Source organism: Piliocolobus tephrosceles, chromosome 17 (assembly GCF_002776525.5).
Source record: "Piliocolobus tephrosceles isolate RC106 chromosome 17, ASM277652v3, whole genome shotgun sequence".
Classification (NCBI taxonomy): Eukaryota; Metazoa; Chordata; class Mammalia; order Primates; family Cercopithecidae; genus Piliocolobus; species Piliocolobus tephrosceles.
The window spans coordinates 11,812,366-11,838,534 of NC_045450.1; the positions used below are offsets into that span (position 1 = coordinate 11,812,366).

The following is a 26,169-nucleotide window of genomic DNA, read 5'->3' on the forward strand; positions in this document are numbered from 1 at the left end:
TAGCTGGGACTACAGGCGCCCGCCACCTCGCCCGGCTAGTTTTTTGTATTTTTTAGTAGAGACGGGGTTTCACCGTGTTAGCCAGGATGGTCTCGAACTCCTGACCTCGTGATCCACCCGTCTCGGCCTCCCAAAGTGCTGGGATTACAGGCTTGAGCCACCGCGCCCGGCCACGAATTAGGCTCTTGATTGGATAATTGAAATAACACGGATTCTCACAAGCAGAAATCTTCACACATCAGGTTAATTGTTTTCTTAATTCATCCAATAATGTAATCTCTCAGTTCTATAAACATTGAAGAAATTCACGTCTCACAAGGAGAGACTGGGGGTAAATCCATATAGCAGTTCGCTTGAATGCCCCCACGTAAAAAAATAATAATAACAACAACAACAACAAATAAAAGATCTGTTTTACCCTGGTTGGTTTTTAGGTGACCATTTCATTTGGTTCACCTGCTGAGAATTTGGTAACGATGTTACTCTGAGGCAGGACGACTTCTAGCCACTGTATCCTTCATAGCACTGTTTCCCAGCCCTAACTGAGCAGAAGAATCACCTGGCCTCTTGGTCAAAACACAGATTCCTAAATTCCACATGTATACAGTAATTCCAGTTAAGCAGGTCTGCAGGAGGACCGGGAGTGTGCATTTTTCAGAAACCACCCACCCCGACCAGGGATCTTTAAATATTTTTACCATGCTCTTAATAATAGACATTTCAGAGGGATGAGTTGAAGGAGGGCTGGCATTTGTTCACTACAAAATCATACCATTGCAGGAATCTTGGAAAATATAGACCAGAAGGAAACAAAGGGAGAAAAATAAGCATAGGAAAAAATACTGTAAAAAAATCAAGATATTAAATATTAACTGAGCTTATGTTTAGGAAGTGGAACTGTGTATTATTATTTACAGGTTTGATTTACAGACTAAAGGGTGCAGAAGGCACTAAAATATTTTGTGATAATAATCCCATTTTGGAGATAAAAAATAAGCACTGGCCAGGCACAGTAGCTCATGTCTATAATCCCAGCACTTTAGCAGGCTAAGGTGGGAGGATCACTAGAGGCCAGGAGTTCAAAGTGGACGACATAATGAGATACTCAATTTTTTTTTCTTTTTTTTAGATGGAGTCTCCCTCTGTTGCCCAGGCTGGAGTGCAGTGACACCTTCTTGGCTCACTGCAACCTCCACCTCCTGGGTTCAAGTGATTCTCCTGTCTCAGGCTCCCAAAGTATCTGGGACTACAAGTGTGCACCACCACACCCAGCTAATTTTTTTATTGATTTTTAGTAGAGATGAGGTTTCATCATGTTGGCCAGGCTGGTCTTGAACTCCTGACCTTAGGTGATCCACCCACCTTGGCCTCCCAAAGTGCTGGAATTATAGGTGTGAGGACCATGCCTGGCCACCAAGATACTCCATCTCATATATATATATACTTTTTTAAATTAGCTGGTCATAGTGGTGCCCACTTGTAGTCCCAGCTACTCAGGAGGCTGAGGTTGGAGAATCACTTGAGCCTAGGAGGTCAAGGCTGCACTGAGCCATGATCGTGCCACTGCACTCCAGCCTGGGCAAAAAAGTGAGAACCTGTCTTACAGGTAAAATCTATAAGTGTTTAAGTGTGGAATTTTTTTTAAATTTATTTTAATTTTATTTAAAAATTGAGGCCAGGTGTGGTGGCTCATGCCTATAATCCCAGCACTTTGGGAGGCTGAGGCAGGTGAATCACGACATCAGGAGTTCAAGACCAGACTGGCCAAGATGGTGAAGCCCCATCTCTACTAAAAATACAAAAATTAGCCGGGCGTGGTGTCATGTGCCTATAATCCCAGCTACTCAGGAGGCTGAGGTACGAGAATCGCTTGAACCCGGGAGGCAGAGGTTGCAGTGAACTGAGATCGTGCCATTGTACTCCAGCATGGGTGACAAGAGCAAGACTCCATCTCAAAAAAAAAAAAAAGAAAAAAGAAAAAAGAAAATGACCTAGCTGAATTATATAAACAGGTGAAACTAATCTTTATTTATTTTTTCTTTCTTTTTTTTTTTGAGATGGACTTTTGCTCTTGTCACCCAGGCTGGAGTGCAGTGGCACGATCTCAGCTCACTGCAACCTCCGCCTCCCAGGTTCAAGCCATTCTTCTGCCTCAGCCTCCTGAGTAGCTGGGACAACAGGCACCTGCCACCACGCCCAGCTAATTTTTGTATTTTTACAGTGTTTCACCATATTGGCCAGGCTGGTCTCGAACTCCTGACCTTGTGATCCGCCTGCCTCAGCCTCCCAAAGTGCTGGGATTACAGGTGTGAGCCACCGCACCCAGCCGATACTAATCATTTTAAGTGCTGGACTGCAATGTTATAATCTGGGGTTAAATAGAACCACCTAAATAATTTGCCATTTTTTGTCTCCAGGACCACTATACTGAAATAATCCCCATAATCAAAATTTTATTTATGGTCTTTGATCGGATGCACTAATTTCCTCAGGATCCAAGGATTGATGAAGGTTTCTCATGGCTCATAAAGTCCAGATTGGGAATCTTGGTATTTGAATACTAATATTATCTGTAGGCAAGAAAACCGTGACAATATCAGAAAAAAAATGTAGGGAGTGCAGAACTTTCAAATATTTAACTAAATGACAAGAATTCTTTGCTCTTAAACACCCATATGTGGAAAGCAGAGCAAGGGTTGTTTGCAAGGTGTTAGGAATAGGATGACACTTAGCAACTTCTTGGTACCCTCATTTTCATATGTTCAAGGAGACTGAAATACAATGTGATCCTTTCTTTCTTTCTTTCTTTCTTTTCTTTCTTTCTTTCTTTTTTTTGAGACGTGGTCTCACTCTGTCGTCCAGGCTGGAGTGCAGTGGCGTGATCTCAGCTCACTGCAACCTCTGCCTTCTGGGTTCAAGGGATTATCCTGCGTCAGCCTCTCGAGTAGCTGGGATTATGGGTACACACCACTATGCCTGGCTAATTTTTGTATTTTTAGTAGAGATGGGGTTTCACCATATTACTCAGGCTGATTTCGAACTCCTGACCTCAAGTGATCTCCCCGCCTCGACCTCCCAAAGTGCTGGAAGTACAGGTGTGAGCCACTGTGCCCGGTCGCCCAGTCAGTATTTTAGCTATTTGTAGAGACAAGGGCCTGCTATGTTGCCTAGGCTGTTCTCAAACTTCCGATCTCAAGCGATCTTCCTGCCTCGATCTTTCGAAGTGTGGGGATTACAGGAGTGAGCCACCATGCCCAGCCCTCTACTAGCTCTTAAGGTCTGCTTGAATGGTCCTTGCTCTGCTGGGTACAGTTGGCTACATTTTATTTCATTTCTTTTCTTCTTCTTTTTTTTTTTTTTGAGACAGAGTCTTGCTGTGTCATCCACACTGGAGTTCAGTGGCACGACCTTGGCTCACTGCTACCTCCGCCTCCCCGACTCAAGCGATTCTCTTGCTTCAGTCTCCAAGTAGCTGGGACTACAGGCGTGCACCACCAGGCCCGGCTAATTCCTGTGTTTTTAGTAGAGACGGGGTTTCGCCATGTTGGCCAGGCTGGTCTTGAACTCCTGACCTCAGGTGAGGTCCCCACCTCTGCCTCCCCAAGTGCTGGGATTACAGGCATCAGCCACCGTGTCCAGACACTTTATTTCATTTCTGTTTCTGAGGTCCATTGCTCCATTCATTAGAAAAGGGGCGGCTTGCCAGGCTCAGTGGCTCAAGCCTGTAATCCCAGCACTTTGGGAGGCCGAGACGGGCGGATCACAAGGTCAGGAGATCGAGACCATCCTGGCTAACCCGGTGAAACCCCGTCTCTACTAAAAAATACAAAAAACTAGCCGGGCGAGGTGGCGGGTGCCTGTAGTCCCAGCTACTCGGGAGGCTGAGGCAGGAGAATGGTGTGAACCCAAAAGGCGGAGCTTGCAGTGAGCTGAGATCCGGCCACTGCACTCCAGTTTGGGCGACAGAGCGAGACTCTGTCTCAAAAAAAAAAAAAGAAAAGGGGCGGCTTGGAGAGGATTTGCCAACCTTCCCATGATTTCCATCACCATGTCCCCCAAAATGCACAATGTAAGCTTAAAAGTGTAGCAACTGGCCAGGCGTGGTGGCTTATGCCTGTAATCCCAGCACTGTGGGAGGCTGAGGTGGGTGGATTGCCCGATGTCAGGAGTTCTAGACAAGCCTGGCCAACATGGTGAAACCCCGTCTCTACTAAAAATACAAAAATTAGCCGGGCATGGTGCTGTGCACCTGTAATTCCAACTACTCAGGAGGCTGAGGCACAAGAATTGCTTCAACCCAGGAGGCAGAGGTCGCAGTGAGCTGAGATCGCACCATTGTACTCCAGCCTGGGTGACAAGAGCAAGACTCCATCTCAAAAAAAAAAAAAAAAAAGAAAGAAATGTAAAAGAAAAAGGAAAAGAAAAGGACCCAGCAGAGTTACATAAACAGGAGATACTAATCATTTTAAGTGCTGGACTGCAATGTTATAATCTGGGGTTAAATAGAACCACCTAAATAATTTGCCACTTTCTCTCTCCAGGACCACTATACTGAAATAATCCCCACAACCAAAATTTTATTCATGGTCTTTGATCGGATGCACTAATTTCCTCAGGATCCAAGGACTGATGAAGGTTTCTCACGGCTCATAAAGTCCAAATTGGGAATCTTGGTATTTGAATACTAATATTATCTGTAGGCAAGAAAACCGTGACAATATCAGAAAAAAAATGTAGGGAGTGCAGAACTTTCAAATATTTAACTAAATGGCAAGATTTCTTGGCTCTAAGTAGAGCAATTTCTTGGTACCCTCATTTTAGTATTTCTCAAGGAGACGGAAATACAATGTGATTTTTTTTTTTTTTTTTTTTTTTGGAGATGGAGTCTCGCTCTGTCACCCAGCCTGAAGTGCAGTGGCGCGATCTCAGCTCACTGTAAACTCCGCCTCCCGGGTTCACGCCATTCTCCTGCCTCAGTCTCCCGAGTAGCTTGGACTACAGGCGCCCGCCACCCCGCCCGGCTAGTTTTTCGTATTTTTTAGTAGAGACGGGGTTTCACCGTGTTAGCCAGGATGATTTCGATCTCCTGACCTCGTGATCCGCCCGTCTCGGCCTCCCAAAGTGCTGGGATTACAGGCTTGAGCCACCGCGCCCCGCCTTTTTTTTTTTTTTTTTTCTTGGAGATGGTGTCTTGCTCTGTTGCCCAGGCTGGAGTGCAGTGGCGTGATCTTGGCTCACTGCAAGCTCCACCTCCCGGGTTCACGCCATTCTCCTGCCTCAGCTTCCCGAATAGCTGGGACTATAGGCTCACGCTGCTGCGCCCAGCAAATTTTTTGTAGTTTTAGTAGAGACGGGGTTTCACCATATTAGCCAGAATGGTCTCAGTCTCCTGACCTCATGATTCGCCCGCCTTGGCCTCTCAAAGTGCTGGGATTACAGGGGTCAGCCACCACGCCCAGCCTTTTTTTTGGATGGAGTCTCACTCTGTCACCCAGGCTGGGGCGCAGTGGTGTGATCTTGGCTCACTGCAACCTCTGCCTCCTGGGTTCAAGCAATTCTCCTGCCTCAGCCTCTTGAGTAGCTGGGATTACAGATGCCCGCTACCACATCAGCTAATTTTTGTATTTTTAGTAGAGACGAGATTTTGCCATGTTGGCCAGGCTGGTTTCGAACTCCCGAGCTCAGGTGATCTGCCCACTTCCGCCTCCCGAAGTGCTGGGATTACAGGCGTGAGTCACCGCGCCCGGCCACAATGTGATGTTTAGCAGTTGGATTGACTTAAATACATTCATGGCATTTAAAATGAAATTTTAATTATTATGATTCCTGAAAAAACAAATGAACTAAAACTCAATTAATTCCTTCAGAACAAAAATGTTACACTAGAATTTCTCCCATCAGATCTTATTTCGTTCATTAAATCTCCCTGGTGAAGAGGATGGATTCCAGAAACCCAGTGACAACAATGAAATATCAGCCTCATACTTTGCCCACAGGAGCACACAAGAGCATCATATACCGTAGTAGAGATTTATGGTCCTCCTCTTAGCCCCCGGGGAGACTCCTATCAGCTCCTAGCACTATCAGCTGACTAGGAATGTGTGTGCAACACTTCTGAAGCCTTGGAAACCTAGTACAGAATGTACCCATCTTATGATGATTCAGCTTTATGATTTTTCAACTTTATGATGGTATAAAAGTGATACATAATCAGTAGAAACCATACACAATACACACACCACCATTGTTTACTTTTAGTACAGTATTCATTACATTTGTCAACACTTTATTATAAGATAGGCTTTATGTTAGATGATAATACCAGCATCTTGCTCAATAAATTGAAGCCAGCTTTTTCAACAGAGAACCTTATTAGAATGAAACTAGATGCAAGAACAGGAAGGTAAACACCTGTGTCATATTCAACAAGACTGAACTATGGGGCAAGGAATCACATAGTGTTGCAAAATCTTGAACTGGCTAGAGGATAGGATTACAAAAACCACACAGCTATTGCTGAAAAATTATGTCACGCAGAGAACAGACTGGCATGATTATGTATGTGGATTTGTCCTACACAAATCAGATCTTTAAGTGAAACAAGTCTATCTAACCATAGAACCTAGTTTCTATGGAAAACAAATCAATTAAGCTCAACTCCCACATTTTAAATGTAGATTCATTTATAGAAGCCTGAAAGGACACTGGGGTTACAAATAATTTTAGAGGCTTTCATAATGTAAAAAGTTAACATTACAATTCGTGTTACTAAAATGCAAAAGCAGGTTGGGCATGGCGCCTCACGCCTGTAATCTGAACATTTCAGGAGGCTGAGGCAGGAGGACTTGGGGCCAGGAGTTCAAGGCCAGCCTAGGGAATATAGGGAAAACCCATCTCTATGACATACGTAAAAATTGGCCAGGTGTGATGGCATGCCCCTGTAGTCTGAGCTACTTGGGAGGCTGAGGTGGGAGGATGGCCTTGAGCCCAGGAGATTAAGGCTGGAACCATGATGGCACTAGTGCACTCCAGCCTGGGAAACAGTAAGACCATCTCCCCCACTGCCCACACCCAAAAAAGCAAAAGCAGGCTGGAGTCCTCTAACTTGAGGGAGAGCTACAGGTCTGTTTTCTTTTTACTCAGTTTTGCTCTGCCACCCAGGCTGGAATGCAGTGGTGTGATCTTGGCTCACTGCAACCTCCACCTCCTGGGTTAAAGTGATTCTCCTGCTTCAGCCTCCCAAGTAGCTGGGATTACAGGGGCCTCCCACCATGCCCGGGTAGTTTTTGTATTTTTAGTAGAGATGGGGTTTCACCATGTTAGCCAGGCTGATTTCAGATCTCCTGGCCTCAGGTGATCTGCCAGCCGTGGCTGGGATGACAGATGTGAGCCACCATGCCCAGAATTTTTTTTTTTTTTGACTGGGCCGGGGAGGGGGCGGCAGGCCACGGATTGTCTCTGTTGCCCAGGCTGGAGTACAAGATCGTGATCATGGCCCACTGCAGCCTCTACCTCCCGGGTTCAAGCAATCCTCCCACCTCAGCCTCCCAAGTAGCTGGGACCACGGGCATGTGCCAAATACACCCAGCTTATTTTTGGTAGAGATGTGGTTTTGCCATGTTGCCCAGGATGGTCTCAAACTCCTGGGCTCAGGCAATCCACCCAGCCTTCCAAGTGCTGGGATTATGTTGGGAAAAGCTGAGTGTTGGGAGAAGCTGAGGCAGGGCTTGCATGTCTGACACAATGTAAAAGTCTTGGAACATGTCTGGGGTCCAGGGTCTAAAACCCCTTGTGGCCTTTGGAACACCAAGCTCTGTGCTAAAGGGTGGAAGGCTACCCTGATGCACCATAATCTAAGCCCAGGGCATAAAATCCCTCATGGCTTGGATAGAATCCAGGGCTTGTGGCTCTGGAACGTGTCTAGACTTGCTGGCTCCTTGCTCTCCCAGGATCAATTGTATCTTGAGTTAAAACAACCTGCTCTCCATTATCTCAAGTAGCAGAACAAATGCTAAACCATCACAGCTGTAAATCATATGCTTAATGCAACGCGCCCTTTCGACCTCCACATTCTCACCACCTGTTTCTTTGTTGGATTACCAATAGCGTGGGCTCCCAGTGCTCAGGGCCTTCGCAGTCTCCACGATGGCGATGGTCCTTGGTCCCACTTTTCTCTCTCAAACTTTTTCTCAATCCTTTGACTCCGCCAGACTTCGTCACCCCCACGACCTGGTGTTGGGTCTGATCACTCCAACAGTTACAGATGTAAGCCACTGCACCTGGTACCCACATGATCTTTGAAAGCAGTTCAGTCTATTGCATGCAAGCACATTCCTGCACTGCAGTGAATCTGTAACTTACTACTACAGATGCATACCAATTCACAACCAGTGAAAGGCCAAGTACCTAAAAAGTTTACCGCCTCAAAATATACTTGACAATTGTGGAAACTTCAGCAGTCTACTCTTCCAAGTTTCCTTGGAGTTGTCATACATAAGCAAGTCCATATGGACTGAGGAAAAACGAGGAAGAGGGGAAAGCTTAGGGAAGATAAATCACGTTCTTGCCTCCAGTAGGAAGGATTCAATTCAGTGCCTGTATAAATGATTCCATGTTAATTTCCCTTTCCATATGGATGCTAATCCAGTGACTCATAAGCTTAGACCAACAAACTCAGCATGCGAGCCAAGAAACTCATGCTTCTCCTGAATTCCGTAGCTGTATTCTCATACAGCGAGGCCCTCACTGGGCCACTTTGGGGATGACCACAAATTAATGTGATGGGTCACATCATAGACCTCCAGTCAGACCCACGTGATTTGGAAAGCCAACAGTGTCTACTCAGAAGCAAAGCAACGTTATACTTTTTTTTTCTGAGACAGAATCTCACACTGTCACCCAGGCTGGAGCACAGTGCGGTGATGGTTGCTCACTGCAGCCTCGACCTCTTGTGCTCACTTGATCCTTCCACCTCAGCCTGGGAGCACAGGTGCACGCCACCATGCCACACTATTTTTTTTTTTTTTAGAGATGGGGTTTCACCAAGTTGCCCAGGATAGCCCTAAACTCCTGAGCTCAAGCAATCCTCCCACCTTGGCTTCCCGAAGTGCCGAACCACCACAGAGAAGCACTATATTTTTCCTCTATTATATTAGCAAACACACAGGAGGACAATTTTAAAATATATTATTATACCCAGGAACATATGTCAGAATTACTTATGGAGGTTTTATTATTTTTATTTATTTATTTTTGAGATGGAGTCTCGTTCTGTCATCAGGCTGGAGTGCAGTGGCTCAATCTAGGCTCACTGCAACCTCTGCCTCCCAGGATCAGGCAATTCTCTTGCCTCAGCCTCCCTAGTAGCTGGGATTACAGGCGCTCGCCACCACGCCCAATTAATTTTTGTATTTTTAATAGAGACGGGGTTTCACCATGTTGGCCAGGATGATCTCAATCTCTTGAACTTATGATCCACCCGCCTCGACCTCCTGAAGTGCTGGGATTATAGGCGTGAGCCACCGTGCCTGGACTACTTATGGAGGTTTTAAAAAATCTTGAAGTCCAGGCCTGACGCTTGCAGAAGCTTACAAAGGAGGTCAAGATCTGAGTATTTCTAAAAAGCTCTGGAAGCAGCACTGAAGTTTCCTTCCGGCTAAATCACTGACTTTAGGTCGACTGGGGTACTTTGGGTTTTTTGGGCCATTTTTTGGGGGTGTGGGAAGCTTTTCTCACAGATTTACTAAGAGTGGTGAAGAACTTGGCCTCTGGCTTTTTTGGAGTCTGTCTCGCATCTTTTTTCCCCAGTGAAGGATTTTTTTCCTTCACTGCCTCTTCTTTGATCTTTCGCTTCTTCCCTGGGCCTTTCCCTGGGGTCTCTGCAGCTTTTGGGGTCTCAGATGCAGGCAAGGCCTTTCTTTTCTTCCCACGAGGTGTACTGGGATTAGGACTCTTTGTTGGAGACTTCTTTCCTGTGGCATGTTTTTGAATCTAGGGAAAAAAAGAGAAAGTTTAATACAGAAAAAGCCACAAAACCTGACAATCTAACTCCAGGAGTTACTGTTTTTATTTTTATTTATTATTTTTGAGACAGAGTTTCGCTCTTGCTGCCCATGCTAGAGTGCAATGGCACAATCTCAGCTCACTGCAACCTCCACCTCCCGAGTAGCTGGGATTACAGGCGCGTGCCACCATGTCCGGCTCACTTTTTAAATTTTTAGTAGAAACAGGGTTTCACTATGTTGGCCAGGTTGGTCTCGAACGCCTGACCTAAGGTGATCCACCTGCCTTGGCCTCCCAAAGTGCTATGATTACAGGCGTGCGCATGGCCAAGGTACTGTTTTTATTAGTTAACCCCCAAAAGGTACACCTCAGTATGATGACAGAGATAAGCTGTATTTCACTATTAAAAATGAGTGATAGGGCCGGGTGCGGTGGCTCAAGCCTGTAATCCCAGCACTTTGGGAGGCCGAGGCGGGCGGATCACGAGGTCAGAAGATCAAGACCATCCTGGCTAACACAGTGAAACCCCGTCTCTACTAAAAAATACAAAAAACTAGCCGGGTGAGGCGGCGGGCGCCTGTAGTCCCAGCTAGTCCCAGCTACTTGGGAGGCTGAGGCAGGAGAACGGCGTGAACACGGGAGGCGGAGCTTGCAGTGAGCTGAGAACCGGCCACTGCACTCCAGCCTGGGCGACAGAGCGAGACTCCGTCTCACTCTGTAGTGACTGAGGGATAGGTGCAGTGGCTCATGTCTGTAATCCCAGCACTATGGGAGGCTGAGGCAGGTGGATCACTTCAGGCCAAGAGTTCAAGAGCAGCCTGGTCAACATGGTGAAACCCCATCTCTACTAAAAATACAAAAAGTAGCCGGGCACGGTGGCACATACCTGTAATCCCAGCTACTCAAGAGGCTGAGGCATGAGAATTGCTTGGGCCTAAAAGGTGGAGGTTGCTATGAGGCGAGATCATGCCACTGCACTCCAGCCTGGGCAACAAAGTGAGACCTTGTCTCAAAAAAAAAAAAAAAAAAAGAATTGTGAAGACCCAGAGGTCTTTCTGGTCCAGTCAGAGGAAAACCACCTTTCCCTACGACTGAGGGGAGGGACTCCTGGAAGCACCATGAGGAGCACAGCAGACACATATGGGAGCAAATCCTGAGTCCTCCAACTGTAGCTGCATATCCCTGGCACATGGTGTATTACAGCAGGGGTTCCCAAATTCTCTGTGTAAAAGCCAACCGGTGGCTGGGTGCGGTGGTTCATGCCTGTAATCCCAGCACTTTGGGAGGCTGAGGCGGGCGGATCACCTGAGGCCAGGAGTTCGAGACAAGCCTAGCCAATGTGGCAAAACCCCATCTCTACTAAAAACACAAAAATTAGCTGGGCGTGGTGGTGTACGCCTATAATCCCAGCTACTTGGGAGGCTGAGGAAGGAGAATTGCTTGAACCAGGGAGGCAGAGGTTGCAGTGAGCTGAGATCACACCACTGCACTCCAGCCTGGGTGACAGATTGAGGCTCCATCTTCAAAAAAAAAACAAAGCAAAAAAAAAAAAAAAAAAGCCAACTGGTTGGGGCTAGGTGGGGTGACTCACACTTATAATCCCAGCACTTTGGCAGGCCAAGGTGGGAAGACTGTTTTGACCCCAGGAGCATAAGACCAGTCTGGGCAATATAGCAAGATTACATCTCAAAAAAAAAAAAAGAAAGAAAGAAAAGAAAAAAGTACAATAAATCATGATATGATAATCACTTTCATTGTTCTTTGGGTTCACTCTAGTATTTTTCATCAGCACAGTACCTGCCTGACACAGTAGCCACTGAACCAATCCATTACGAACAGTAAATATTAAAACAATACCTCTACATTTTCATTAGCTGGAGTCGTCTTTCCTATTGGTACCAGCTGTGGAATTTCATCTTCGGATTCATCTGTTGCTTTAACTTGGGCTTTTCCTCTGCCACGTTTTTTCTTCCCGTGCTCTGGGGTCTGTTCCTTCTTCGATTCAGGTTTCTTCACTGTAGTATCACCACTTTCAGGTGCCACATCATCTTTACTAAGAACTGATGCAGACTTCCTAGCCTGCCTCTTCTTTTTCCTCTCCTTTTGTTTTTCAAAATTTCTCTCTCTTCGTTTTCTCCTTGCCTCCTACCAAAAACACCACACAAACATTTTAGCAGGAACAGTTCTGTTGGTTAACAAACGGCATAGATTTACCACTTGCAGTTTTGATTATCCATAAGCCCCTGTATGGACCTTGACCTGTACAGAGAACAAACTCCTTAACCAGCACTGGAACCTCAACCGCAGTTTTTGACTCACAGCCAAACATGCATTTTACGCAGTAAATTATATACTGGCATTTCAGAATCTGACTATCTAAAGCACATGGTTAAGAGACTTTTGTGAAACACAGTATGGTTTAGAGAGTGTAAAGAATAATCCTCAGCTGGGCGCGGTGGCTCATGCCTGTAATCACAGCACTAAGAGAGGCTGAGGCAGGAGGAATCACTTGAGGTCAGGACTTAGAGATCAGCCTGGCCAACATGGTGAAACCCCATCTCTATTAAAAACACAAAAATTAGCTGGGCATGGTGATGCGTGCCTGTAGTCCCAACTACTCAGGAGGGTGAGGCACAGAGAATCATCTGAACTTGGAAGGCAGGGGTTCATGCCACTACACTCCAGCCTGGGCCACAGAGCAAAACCGTCTCAAAAACAAAACTAAAAATTCATTGGACACAATTAACATGGCTAAAGAGAGAAACACTAGATCAGTCTAACAAATAGCAAAAAATTAAATTTTCTTTCCTTCCAAAAGCTTCTTTTGCTAGAGTACAAGTAATACTGAAAACCTACAAACCAAGCTCAGGAGGTATCTGTGAGCATAATCTCCCACACCCATGTGCGTGCACATCAGGTGAACTGGTGTGTTGAAATCATCCCTAGGCCCAATCCCCATGAATGTAGGTGTACGAGTTTGTACTGTGATCAAACAGCACCTTTTCTAGGGGTGGCTCTTGCCTGTCACTCTTTCCCTTAGCTGTCAGGATTAAACTCCAGCCACCTACAACCCTGGATGGGAATAACTGGGTAAATAATTATGTCAATCCCTTTTATTACTGTTTCAAATGTATACATAGCTCACATTTATTCCAATGTTTTAAGCGTTTTGGTCTTTATTTAGACGTATGGTGATGTTATCTACGACTGGAAATATGTGGTAAGAACTTAACTCAGGCCCCCTCAAAAGCCAGTTAATCCAGGCCAGGCATAGTAACTCGTGCCTGTAATGCCAGCACTTTGGGAGGCCAAGGCAGGCAGGTCGCTTGAGCACAAGAATTCAAGAACAGCCTGAGAAACAGGGAGACCATGTCTGTACAAAAAAACAAAAAAATTTAGGCCGGGCACGGTGGCTCAAGCCTGTAATCCCAGCACTTAGGGAGGCCGAGATGGGCGGATCACGAGGTCAAGAGATCAAGACCATCCTGGCTAACATGATGAAATCCCGTCCCTACTAAAAAATACAAAAAGAAACTAGATGGGCGAGGTGGCGGGCGCCTGTAGTCCTGGCTACTTGGGAGGCTGAGGCAGGAGAATGGCGTAAACCCGGGAGACAGAGCTTGCAGTGAGCTGAGACCCGGCCACTGCACTCCAGCCTGGGTGACAGAGCAAGACTCTGTCTCAAAAAAAAAAAAAAAAAAAAAAAAAAAAAAAAAAAAAAAATTTAAAAATTAGCTGGGCGTGGTGGAGCATGCCTGTAGCCCCAGCTACTCAGAAGGCTGACACAGGATTGTTTGAGCCCAGGAGGTCAAGGCTTCAGTAAGCCTTGATTGCATCACTGTACTCCAGCCTGGAGAACAGAGTGAGACACAGTCTCTCTAAACAAAACCAGCTAGCACTGGATCTAACAAAAGTTAAAAACACACCCAATTTATCAATAAATACAAGATATTTCTATCTTAACATGCATTACTGATACTAATATCAACTACTTCATGTCAAGTGACAAAACACAACCACCAGAAAACCAGAAGACGACAACTGGAAAGTCAGGCAGGGATGATGGTCTACTTCTCGCTCCTAGGGACTGAGTTTACACCCTTCATTATTCATTCTGTAAGTATTTAAAATTCTACTAACTTTTTTCCGCTTATTAAGCATAGATCTTTTGGTTGCTTCATCCCAATTGCTGACAAATGAGGAAAAGATGGGAAGGGCAGCCGATTTATCAGTTTTCACAAACAGGAGTTTCACGCTCTCCCACTTCTGAAACAAAGAAAAGAGTAACATCGTCTACATATACTTTGTTTCTTTTAAATGAACAATCAGTTGATGCACCTGCAACACTATACCTCTGGTAATTTTTCTGAAAGTCCTTTGGTGACAGCAACAATGTTTTCAATGATGTGCTCAATTTGCATTCCAATGTGACCGATACGTATAGCACTGAAATTTAAGAGTATTAGACAAGATTTTAAAAAACCATTTTTCAAAATAAACCAGGCAGGTATATGAGAAATATAAATACATAACTCTTAAGTTTTTTTTCTTTTAAAAAGGTAGAAACATTAAGCCTGGGCAACATGGCAAAATCCTGTCTCTACCACACTAACAAAAATTAACTGGGCATGGTGGTACATGCCTGTAATCTCAGTTACTCAGGATGCTAAGGCAGAAAAATCACCTGAGCCCAGGAGCTCAAGGCTACAGTGAGCCCAGATCCGGCAACTGCACTCCAGCCTGGGTAACAGAGCAAAACAGTCTGAAAAACAACAACAACAAAAACCCATTAAAATCTTTAGGTTCTAAATATATTTTATTTCATTTTTGAGACAGTGTTTTCTTGTCGCCCAGGCTGAGGTGCAGTGGCACAATCAACGTACTGCGCTTAACCGGAGTAGCTGGGACTACATGTAGCCCAGTGGATTTTTGTATTTTTTATTTATTTATTTATTTTTTGAGATGGAGTCTCGCTCTGTTGCCCAGGCTGGAGTGCAGTGGCCAGATCTCAGCTCACTGCAAGCTCCGACTCCCGGGTTTACGCCATTCTCCTGCCTTAGCCTCCCAAGTACCTGGGACTACAGGCGCCCGCCACCTCGCCCGGCTAGTTTTCTGTATTTTTTAGTAGAGACGGGGTTTCACCATGTTAGCCAGGATGGTCTCGATCTCCTGACCTCGTGATCCGCCCGTCTCGGCCTCCCAAAGTGCTGGGATTACATGCTTGAGCCACTGTGCCTGGCCTGGATTTTTGTATTTTTTTTTTTTTTTTTTTTGAGACAGAGTCTGGCTCTGTCGCCCAGGCTGGAGTGCAGTGGCCGGATCTCAGCTCACTGCAAGCTCTGCCTCCCGGGTTTGCGCCATTCTCCTACCTCAGCCTCCCGAGTAGCTGGGACTACAGGCGCCCGCCACGTCGCCCGGCTAGTTTTTTGTGTTTTTTTAGTAGAGACGGGGTTTCAACGTGTTAGCCAGGATGGTCTCGATCTCCTGACCTCGTGATCTGCCCGTCTCGGCCTCCCAAAGTGCTGGCATTACAGGCTTGAGCCACCGCGCCCGGCCGGATTTTTGTGTTTTTTTGTAGAGATGGGTTCTCACTCCTGAGCTCAAGTGATCCACCAGGCTGGTCTTGAACTCCTGGGCTCAAGTGATCCACCAGGCTGGTCTTAAACTCCTGGGCTCAAGTGATCCTCCTGCCTTGGCCTCCCAAAGTGCTGGGATTACACGCATGAGCCAGCATGCGTGGCCTAAATGTATTTTAAAGGAAGATTATCATCTTTCATGTACTAGAAATTCCTTCTACCTAAAGTAAAATGTCACATCATGAGGGGGTGATTTTTTTTTTTTTTTGAGATGGAGTCTTGCTCTGTCGCCCAGGCTGAAGTGCAGTGACATGATCTCGGCCCACTACAACCTTCGCCTCCTGGGTTCAAGCAATCCTCCTGCCTCAGCCTCCCTAGTAGCTGAGATTACAGGCACACACCACCACGCACAGCTAATTTTTTTTCTTTTTTTGAGATGGAGTTTCGCTCTTGTTGCCTAGGCTGGAATGCAAAGGTGTGATCTTGGATCACCACAACCTCCACCTCCTGGGTTCAAGTGATTCTCCTGCCTTAGCCTCCCGAGTAGCTGGGATTACAGGCATGTGCCACCATGCCCGGCTAATGTTTTGTATTTTTTTTTTTTTAAGTAGAGACAGGGTGTCTCCATGTTGGTCAGGCTTGTCTCAAACTCCTGACCTCAGGTGATCCACCTGCCTCGGCCTCCCAAAGTGCTGGGACTACAGGCTTGAACCACTGCGCATAGCCTAATGTGTATATTTTTAGTAGGGATGGGGTTTCACCGTGTTGGCCAGGCTGGTCTTGAACACCTGACCTCCAGTGATCCACCCACCTCAGTCTCCCAAAGTGCTGGGATTACAGGAGTGAGCCACCATGCCCAGCTGAGGGGCTGATTAAAGAGCTGGTAGCACCTGACTGTGAAGCCAAGCAGCATTGGGAGGCAGGGGCAGAGCAGGTTCTACCTTTATCTTAGACAAACCCATGTCGCTGAGTCTGCCTTCAAGCTGTTCTAAGGGGAGCTACCTCCAGGAGTGTCACCTGCTCTCTCTCTAGTTCTACTGCTCCACCCAGCTGCCATGTTCAAGAATAAACAGTCCTTGTCTCTGGTGGAACAGTGTCTTTCAGCTACAATCAGGATCATCCCTTCAGGTGAAACAGAGTGCAGGCAGAAGCCCAGTGACAACCCTGGAGGGCTCAGCGCTGGGGCCAGAAGGCAGGCTCACTGTCGGGACAGTGTGTGCGGAATGAGGATGAGACAGGCTGTTGCTCCTCTCTCTCTTCAGCCAAAGACTGGGTACTGCCCATTCCCTGTGCTTGTTACCACCTGCCTGCAAGCACACCTGAGCATCCCAGATAGAAAGATGGTGAGGGGGTAAGAAGGGAGAGGAACAGAAGTGGAAGAGGAAAATAAATTACTATGCGGGGGAAAGGTAAGAGAGGAAATGAAAGAACGATTTCTTTTTTTCTCAGTTGTCTGCAACTTTCTTTAAGCTGTTGCTTTTGCCTTGGAAGATCCCCAGTGGCAGGAGACTGCTGCTCCTTTACCTGCCTTCCTGGTGCCATCTCCTCCTCCCAGATACTCATGGGGCCCATAAACACGGCCTGACTTCTGGCCAACCAGTTCCATGAGCCACTGCTTTGACATCCGCCTTTAACCAAAGGGACAGGGGTCCAAGCCCCGTGGCTAACTCTTCTCAGCTACTTCATTACACCTGATTAAGGGCTTCCCAGCGGCACGCAGAAGACAACACCAGAAAACACCTGTCCTGTCCATCCGCACCCTGCTCTGCTCTACCTGGAGACACGCTGCTGGGGTCAGGCCTCCCTGGTGAGCAGAGGCAAGAAATCTGTGTTTTCTGCTGAGTGTGACCACTGGGTATGCATGGCTCCTGGGGAATCTCTGGGTGGAAGGGTGGTGGCCTACAGCTCTGTCCTACTGGCAGCTATCCATCTCCACACCGCAGTCAGCAAGAAGAAGTACTTCATAAAATGTATTTTCAATACATTTAAAACCTGCCCTACCCCCCAAGCTGGTACACTGCCAAGAATACAAACTTAACCCATTTCTCAGCCTAATAAAATAGCCTGAGCCACATCCTCTGCTCAGCCAGAGGTCAGAAGCAATCACTGACCTAAAACATCTGTTCTAGTAGATAAGACTAGGTGTGGGGGCTCCACCTAGCTCAGTATCCTGAGTAAGGTCAAACCAATACAACAACACAGACACCAAACAGGCGGATGAACAGGATAAATACTGAATTCATTTAATAGGAAGTTGAACCAAGAATGAGGTGGATCTTCACTGTAAGGGGTAATATGGTGCTTTTAAAGGACAATTTGAGGCCAGGCATGGTGGCTCACGTCTATAATATCAACACTTTTGGAGGCCAGGACCGGAGGACTAGTTTTGTCCAGGGGTTTAAGTCCAGATGGGGCAACATAGTGAGACCCTGCCTCTACAAAACATTGAAAAATTGGCCAGGTATGGTGGCATGTGCCTGTAGTCCCAGCTACTCAGGAGGCTGAGGTGGGAGGATTGCTTGAGCCAAGGAGCTGGAGGATGCAGTGAACTGTGATTGCACCAGAGTGCAGTAGCACGATAAACAGAGGACAAGCTGAAAGCCCAGAGCTAGTCATGTCCAAGCATTCATCTTAGTCTCTTTGCTTTCCTCAGTATCTGGAGCTGCCCTGTTCAACGCAGTGACCATCAGCCACTAGCCACATGTGCCTATTTTAAATTTAAAATTCAGTTCCTGACACAGTAGCCCCATTTCAAGTGCTCAATAGCTACATACAAGTAGTGCCTACTGGATGAGACAGCACAGATGCAGACCATTTCCATCACAGCAGAGAGTTCTACCAGACAACACTGTTCTAGAGAACTGAACATTTTTTTCTTTTTTCATTTAAAGACACTCTTGCTCTGTCATTTAGGCTGGAGGACAGTGACAAGAACATGACTCACTGCAGTCTTGACCTCGTGGGCTCAAGTGATCTTCCTGCCTCAGCCTCCCTGTAGCTGGGAGCACACGGATGCAGCACTACACCTGGCTAATGTTCTTGATTTTTCTGTAAGTGGGGGAGGGGGTCTCACTATGTTGCCCAAGCTGGACTTGAACTCCTGGGCTCAAGTGATCCTCCTGCCTCAGCCTCCCAAAGTACTGGCATTACAGGCATTAGCCACTGCACCTGACCTGAGAACTGATCACTTCTGAGGAACAGATTTTAGTTTTAAAAAAGGATCTGGAGCCATTAACAAAATCTTTTTAAAAAGTATATAAAATCATTGTCAAATACAAGATTAAAGGAGGCACATATGAATGCCTTTTACCTACCTGCAAGAACCGCTTTTAGAAATGTTTAAGACCGTTCCACCTACACAATCATTGATCTCTCTTGATAAATTCTTGGACAGAAGGTTTACAGATACTGGAACTCTATAAAAAACACACAGGCATTCAGAACACAATGCTTACACACCTAGAAACTTCATGCTGCTAAAGTCCCATCATTACTAAGAAACTTACTTCTTTCTTTGATAGAAATGTCTCCCAATGAGTGAGGGTAAGAGGCGCCTAATTCTGGCATCAGTAATGAAGAAGTCAAAACTGCTCAGAAGGCGGAGCTTGGCTTCATAGGACTTATATTCCTTCTTTAGAGTTTGGAGGGAGATAATCTAGGAAGCATAGAGAAGAATAAAAACAAAAAGTTAGGAATCTAAACAAGAAATATTCAGGCAACAATTTGTATTTGGATTAAAAAATGTCCTAGAGCCATGCCTCTTATACTTTAATGAACACATAAGTGCCTAAAACATGCCAGGCACTATGCTACATGCTGGAGACACTGAGACAAATGAGAAAGGGCCCCAGCTAAAGAAACTTAGATACAGGTTGGCAACATATATATATTGTTATATATATGTTGCTGTATATGCTCATGCCTGTTAACACCAGCCCTTTGGGAGGCCAAGGTGGGTGGATCACCAGAGGTCAGGAGTTCAAGACCAGCCTGGCCAACATATTGAAACCTCGTCTCTACAAAAATATAAAAATTAGCCAGGCATGATGGCGAGTGCCTGTAATTCCAGCTATTCGAGCGGCTGAGGCAGGAGAATAGCTTGAACCCATGAGGTAGAGGTTGCAGTGAGCCAAGGTCCTGCCATTGCGTTCCAGCCTGGGCAACAGAGCGAGACTCCAAACAAAAAAAAAAAACTTAGATACCTTAGATCCAGCGGGTAATAAAGACAAGTACACCAACTACAAAACAGTAAATCAGAGAAAAACAAGATGCTGTGGAAGTACACAGGAATGACACGAGCCACCTCTTTTATAATTTGCAAGATACAAAAGCTACTGATGTACACGCCACCACAAATTAAATTGAGAAAAGTAGAAGAAAAATACTAGGAAATACAGCAATGTATTTGTGACATCATTTTGACTGAATTAAATCCTCTTGAAAATATTAACCAGGCTTCCTACCTGAGAAATGGTTTTAATTCCATGCTTGTTTAAAAGCTTTCTATAAAACTGTTCTGTCTTTTCAGGAGTTGAATTGGGTTCGTCCTTCGTAAATAAACAGATATCTTCTGAATCTGATCGAATGCTATGAGGCAAGGTCCTACAAAATAAGTGACAAGAAACCGAGGAAAGCATTATTACACACATTATGCATGTTTGTATCACATAGAATACACAATAAAGTTAGTGTCATTTAAATAACCTTTAGTCATGCTAGTTAAGCAAATATTGCACCAAAAACAACATTTAAAAATACATTTTATGGCCAGTAGTAGTGGCTCAAGCCTGTAATCCCAGCACTTTAGGAGGCCAAGGCGTATGGATCACCTGAGGTCAGGAGTTTGAGACCAGCCGACCAACATGGTGAAACCGCGTTTCCACTAAAAGTGTAAAAAATTAGCCAGGGGAGGTGGTGGGCGCCTGTAATCCCAGCTACTTGAGAGTCTGAAGCAGGAGAATCGCTTGAACCCGGGAGGTAGAGGTTGCAGTGAGCCAAGATGGCACCACTGGACTCCAGCCTGGGTAACAAGAGGCAAACTCCGTCTCAAAAAGCAAAAACCAAAACAAAAAACAAAACTCACTTTCAATGGCAAATAAATCACAAATACACACAGGCCCAAATATCAATTAACACTTGGCATATAGCAAGAATTAAAATATACTCAAAGACATCCAAATTCTTGCATATGTAATTATTATTATATATCTGTTGCAGTATGTGCACACGTACTCTAATGTGCTATAACAACCTAGCTTAATCAGGACAGGCCTGGTTCAGAATTTTACCTTCTCTAAAACTCTTAACTCCATAAACAGAATAACTCTTTCTTCTTTTCTTTTTTTGAGACAGGTTTTGCTCAGTCGCCAAGGCCAGAGTGCAGTGGTGTGACCATAGCTCACAATAGTCTCCAGCACAGTTGAGACTCCAGGCGTGTACCAGTTGGGTGCAGGCCCAGCTAACTTTTGTATTTTTCGCAGAGGCAGGGTTTCGCTGCATAGCCTACGCTGGTCTTGAATTTGAATTTGTGGGCTCACTCAATTCACCTGCCTCACCCTCCCAAATTGCTGAGATTATAGCTCGGCCAACCTTTTTTTTTTTTTTTTTTTTTTTTGAGATGGGAGTCTCACTGTTGCCCAGGCTGGAGTCTCTGCAACCTCTGCTTTCTGGGTTCAAATGATTCTTGTGCTTCACCCTCCCAAGCAGCTGGGATTACAGATGCCCACCATCATGTCTGGCTAATTTTTGTATTTTTAGTAGAGATGGGGTTTCGCCATGTTGGTCAGGCTAATCTCAAACTCCCAGGCCTCAAGTGATTCACCTACCTTACCTCCCGAAGTGCTGGGATTACAGTGATGAGCCACCGTGCCCAGCACAACATAACTTTTAAGAAGTGAAACGGGCCAGGCACCATGGCTAAAGCCTGTAATCCCAACACTCTGGGAGGCCGAGATGGGCGGATCACGAGGTCAGGAGATCGAGACCATCCTGGCTAACACGGTGAAACCTCGTCTCTACTAAAAAATACAAAAAACTAGCTGGGCCAGGTGGCGGTTGCCTGTAGTCCCAGCTACTCGAGAGGCTGAGGCAGGAGAATGGCATGAACCCGGGAGGCGGAGCTTGCAGTGAGCTGAGATCCGGCCACTGCACCCCAGCTTGGGCGACAGAGCGAGACTCCGTCTCAAAAAAAAAAAAAAAAGAATTGAAACAGGCCGGGCACGGTGGCTAAAGCCTGTAATCTCAACACTCTGGGAGACTGAGAGGGAGGATTGCTTGAGCCTGAGTTCGAGATCAGCCTAGAGAACACAGTGAAACCTCATGTCCCTCATCTCCACAAAAAATTTCCAAATTAGCTGGGCATGGTGGCATACACCTATACTCCCAGCCACTTGGGAGGTTGAGGTGGGAGGATCACTTGAGTCAGGTCAGGGAGGTCGACGTTGCAGCAAACACAGATCTCCCTACTGCACTCCAGTGAGGCAACAGCACAAGACCCTGTCTCTAACAAACAAACAAACAAACAAAAAAAGAGATAAAAGAATCGAAACCAAAAACATGGAATAACCCAAGAGGGACCAGCAAACACAATTATGCCACATCTTACAGAAAATAAAATAAGAGGGTTTAACTCATTTCTTATGCTTACAACCTATGTTCTGAAGAAGCATTTTGTATAATCACCATGGATTTTTCCATAGAAAGGACTTCACTGGAGTTTTTAGTAGTCTCTGTACAAAGGAATAAATTGTAGCCCCAAAGAATTTTTGCTTGACATGGAAAGATAACGGTTTCTAATAAAAATTAAAAAAAAAGAAACTGTTTAACTTATTCCATGTTTATTCTTTCAAACACCAGGTTTTCAATTCAACAGACCTGATTACGTTAGCTGTTCACCAAGCTCTAAGAAAACTGGTGAAATTTTTTTTTTTTTTTTTGAGATGTAGTCTTGCTCTGTGTCCAGACTAGAGTGCAGTGGCCAGATCTCAGCTCACTGCAAGCTCCGCTTCCCAGGTTCACGCCATTCTCCTGCCTCAGCCTCCCAGAGTAGCTGGGACTACAGGCGCCCATCACCACGGCCGGCTAATTTTTGTGTATCTGTGTGTGTTTTTTCTTTTTTAGTAGAGACTGGGTTTCATTGTGTTAGCCAGGATGGTCTCGATCTCCTGACCTTGTAATCCGCCCGCCTCAGCCTCCCAAAGTGCTGGGATTACAGGCGTGAGCCACCGCGCCCATCCAAAAACTGGTGAAATTTCTAGAAAATTTTAGCACATCTGAATTCCTACGGTTCTTTTATTTTTATTTTTTTGAGATGAGTCTTGCTCTGTCGCCTAGGCTGGAGGGAAATGGAGAGATCTCCGCTCGCTGTGACCTCCGCCTCCCAGGTTCAAGCGACTCTCCTGCCTCAGCCTCCCCAGTAGCTGAGATTACAGGCACCCACCATCATGCCCAGCTAATTTTTGTATTTTTGGAGAGATGGGGTTTTTACCATGTTGGCCAGGCTGGTCTTGAACTCCTGATCTCGGGCGATCCGCCCACCTCGGCCTCCCAAAGTGCTGGGATTACAGGTGTGAGCCACCACGCCAAACCTCTATGGTTCTTTTAGACATAATTGTTTTACTTCATATCAGATTTTTATTATAAGTTTGCAAAGTTTCCATTAGAAACTACGATGGAATTGTTCCAGTTACAAAGAATGAACAAGCAGATAAAAACAGCAAAGGTAGAAAATCACAACTTACAATCTGACTCTCAGTTCTTTACTTGGAATTTTCCATAATACCACCATTAAAAATAAATTTTCACTCTCATTCAAAAGCAACCCATAATTGTTTTTCCTGGACTTGCAATGTGTCAAGAGCGCATCCACTGCCTTTCTAACCTGCAAAGTGAAGATTGACAAATAAGTGAAATGTTCTCACAATAACTTACACAAATAAGTGAAATGTTCTCAATCTAATTTAGCATTTGTCCCTTCTCACACCTGTTTTTTCCCTTCCAACTTCAATTACAAGGGGTAACCTCCATAGTCATATCTATGAGGATCTTGCAATTTATATTCAGAAAAATCTAAGAATCCATCAAACACGCCTAAGTAACTATTTCTAGCACTGTCTGCAGGACGCCTCTTCTACTTAAGAGATCGGGCCAGAGGGAAACGTGCCTCTCCTGCCCTCAACGATGAAAGCAATAATCCCACGAATAGCGCAAAGCGACATCCATTTAGCATTTACTGAGTACTCTTGTTTTTTTTTTTGAGACACAGTCTCGCTGTTGTCGCCAGAGCTGGAATGAAATGGCAGGATCTCGGCTCACTGAAATCTCCGCCTCTCAGGTTCCAGTAATTCTCCTGCCTCAGCCTCCCGAGTAGCTGACAATACAGGCGCCCGCCACCACCCCTAGCTAATTTTTGTATTTTTAGTAGAGACGGGGTTTCACCATGTTGGCCAGGCTGGTCTCTCTCAGGTGATCCACCCCCCTCGGCCCCCCAAAATGCTGGGATTACAGGCGTGAGACACCGCGCCCGGCCTACTGAGTACCTTCTCACCACGTGCCAGGCCCCTGGCCAAAGCGCTTTACACACATTACCTCTCCCGATCCTGGATAGCGGGGAGTGGAAGGGCCTATTTTAAATAACCGGTAGCAAACCTGCAAAACTAAACGACTCGGTCAAGGGCTAACAATAGGGAAGCTAAGCCAGGTCTCCAGGTCGATCTCGTCTAGCTCCACGGTACAGTTGCAACCCAATTCAAGAGCGCCAGGCCGCAGGACCGGGGGAAGCAGGCGCCCACCCAGGTGTTTAAAGGCGGGAGACAGCTGAGGTACACGGCCCGCAAGCGACCGTCCCACAGCCACGGGGAAGTGCGCCGAGCATGCACTCGGGTTCCGGCACCCTGGGCCTCACGAGGTCACCGCCACCCCGCTTCCAAGCCACCCTCCCCATGAACCACTCACTTGCTCTTTGTCCAGCTGCTTCCGTGCTGTCGGGGTCCCTGGAGTTGAGGCGGAGGTTGCAGTCGCCGCTGAAGAAGACGACGGCGCCGAGGCCGAGTCCTCCATCTTGTTTTCACCTCGTGAAGACGCGCGTGTGAAACCCCGCGGCTGGCTTCTGCTGCGCACGCGCGAGCGAGGCCCGGACCCGGAAGCGAGGGGGCGGGAACCGAGCCTCTGTGCGTTATTTCCGGGCGAGCGTAGGGTTTCGCACGTAACGGCGGTGGCTGCTGTCAGATTCCGTTCCTTGAGGAGGTACCTGCTCTTGCGCTCTTCTCCCGCTTTCCATGAGGTGTGAGTAGTAGCTTGGGTGTCCCCTCAGTCTTACACGATAGAAATCAAGAAAGCACCTTGAGGCGGGAGAAGAGTCCCGTCAGGAGACCCAATGGGGTCCCCCACACTCCAGGGGTCCCCCACACTCCACGGTCCCCGCCTCCGGGAAGGCCGCGCGTGGCGTGGGCAGAGAGCCGGTTGACTTTAGGAGACGCGAACCCCAGGCTGGTGAGGAGTCCATGAAATATAAGGCACGGGAGCCACCCGGCGCGTCGTTAAGCAGCGTGAGGGACCGAAAGATGAGTCTGAGCCAATCTCTTAGCTTCTGGTCTCGCAGAGAGGCGGGAGGTGAGATCCTATACAAAAAAGCGTGGTTGGCCGTGCGCGTGGCTGGCGCCTGGAATCCTAGCGGTTTGGGAGGCCGAGGCTAGGGATTCCAGGAGTTGGAGACCAGCCCGTGCAATATACGAGACCCTATCTCTCCAAAAAACATAAAGATTAGCCGGCGTGGTGGTGCGCGCCAGTAGTACCAGCTACTTGGGAGGTGGAGGATGGAGGATCTTGAGCCCAGGAATTCGAGGCTCAGTGAGTTCTGATCCGCGCCACTGCATTCCAGCGTAGGCAGTAGAGCGAGACCTTGTCGCTAAACAAAGAAGCAAGTAAGAGTGGAGGCTGGATAACTGACAAATGGAATTCCTTAGAACAGGGGAGTCCAATCTTTTGGCTTCCATGGGCCACAGTGGAAGAAGAATTGTCTGGGCCCACATATAAAATACATTAACACTAATGATAGCTGATAAGCTAAAAAAAAAATCTTAAAAAAAACTCATAATGCTTTAAGAAAGTTTACGAATTTCTGTTGGGCTGTATTGAAAACCTGGCCTCCAGGACCACACGCGGCCCTTAGGTAGGAGAGGCTTGCTTTGTAATGTCTTCCTCCCACTCCACCCACCTCCCCAGAGGTACCCTTACCAGTGTCTCCTGGAACCTTCCAGAGATGTTCTAGGCATGTTTAGGAGATACTTACTTCTCCTTTCTCTTTTTGGATGGGTTTAATTAATTTCTTTTTTCCTTTTTTTTTTTTTTTGTAACAGTCTCACTCTGTCGCCCAGGCTGGAGTACAGTGATCTCGTCTCACTGCAGTCTCCCCATTTTGGGTTCAAACAGTTCTCTTGTCTCAGCCTCCCGAGTAGCTGGAACTACAGGCGCGCGCCATTACGCCCAGCTACCTTTTTTTTTTTTCGAGGCAGAGTTTCACTCTTGTTGCCTAGGCTGGAGTTCAATGGCGAGACCTCAGCCCACCGCAACCTCAGCCTCCCAGTTCAAGCTG

At 46.4% G+C, this 26,169-nt stretch overlaps 1 protein-coding gene and 1 long non-coding RNA gene across 3 annotated transcripts in view; one reads left to right on the plus strand and one right to left on the minus strand.

Annotated features, from left to right (window-relative positions):
• Positions 1–9,208: 9,208 nt before the first annotated feature.
• On the minus strand, positions 9,209–24,701 carry RSL1D1 (ribosomal L1 domain containing 1). The gene is made up of 9 exons (XM_023231119.1): positions 24,531–24,701; positions 23,318–23,457; positions 20,042–20,180; positions 19,085–19,233; positions 18,893–18,994; positions 14,355–14,448; positions 14,143–14,268; positions 11,860–12,147; positions 9,209–9,990 (listed from the first exon to the last, which is right to left on the minus strand). Exons 1-9 carry the CDS (start codon positions 24,633–24,635, stop codon positions 9,670–9,672), a joined length of 1,464 nt encoding a protein of 487 aa, XP_023086887.1. The 5' UTR covers positions 24,636–24,701; the 3' UTR covers positions 9,209–9,669.
• Positions 24,702–24,766: 65 nt separating this feature from the next.
• The window catches only part of LOC111555227, a 48,204-nt gene continuing 46,801 nt past the window's right edge, over positions 24,767–26,169 (plus strand). For both annotated transcript variants that reach the window (XR_002735459.1, XR_002735460.1), the window contains exon 1: positions 24,767–24,860. This is a non-coding gene — a long non-coding RNA (uncharacterized LOC111555227). The remainder of the gene's footprint in view (positions 24,861–26,169) is intronic.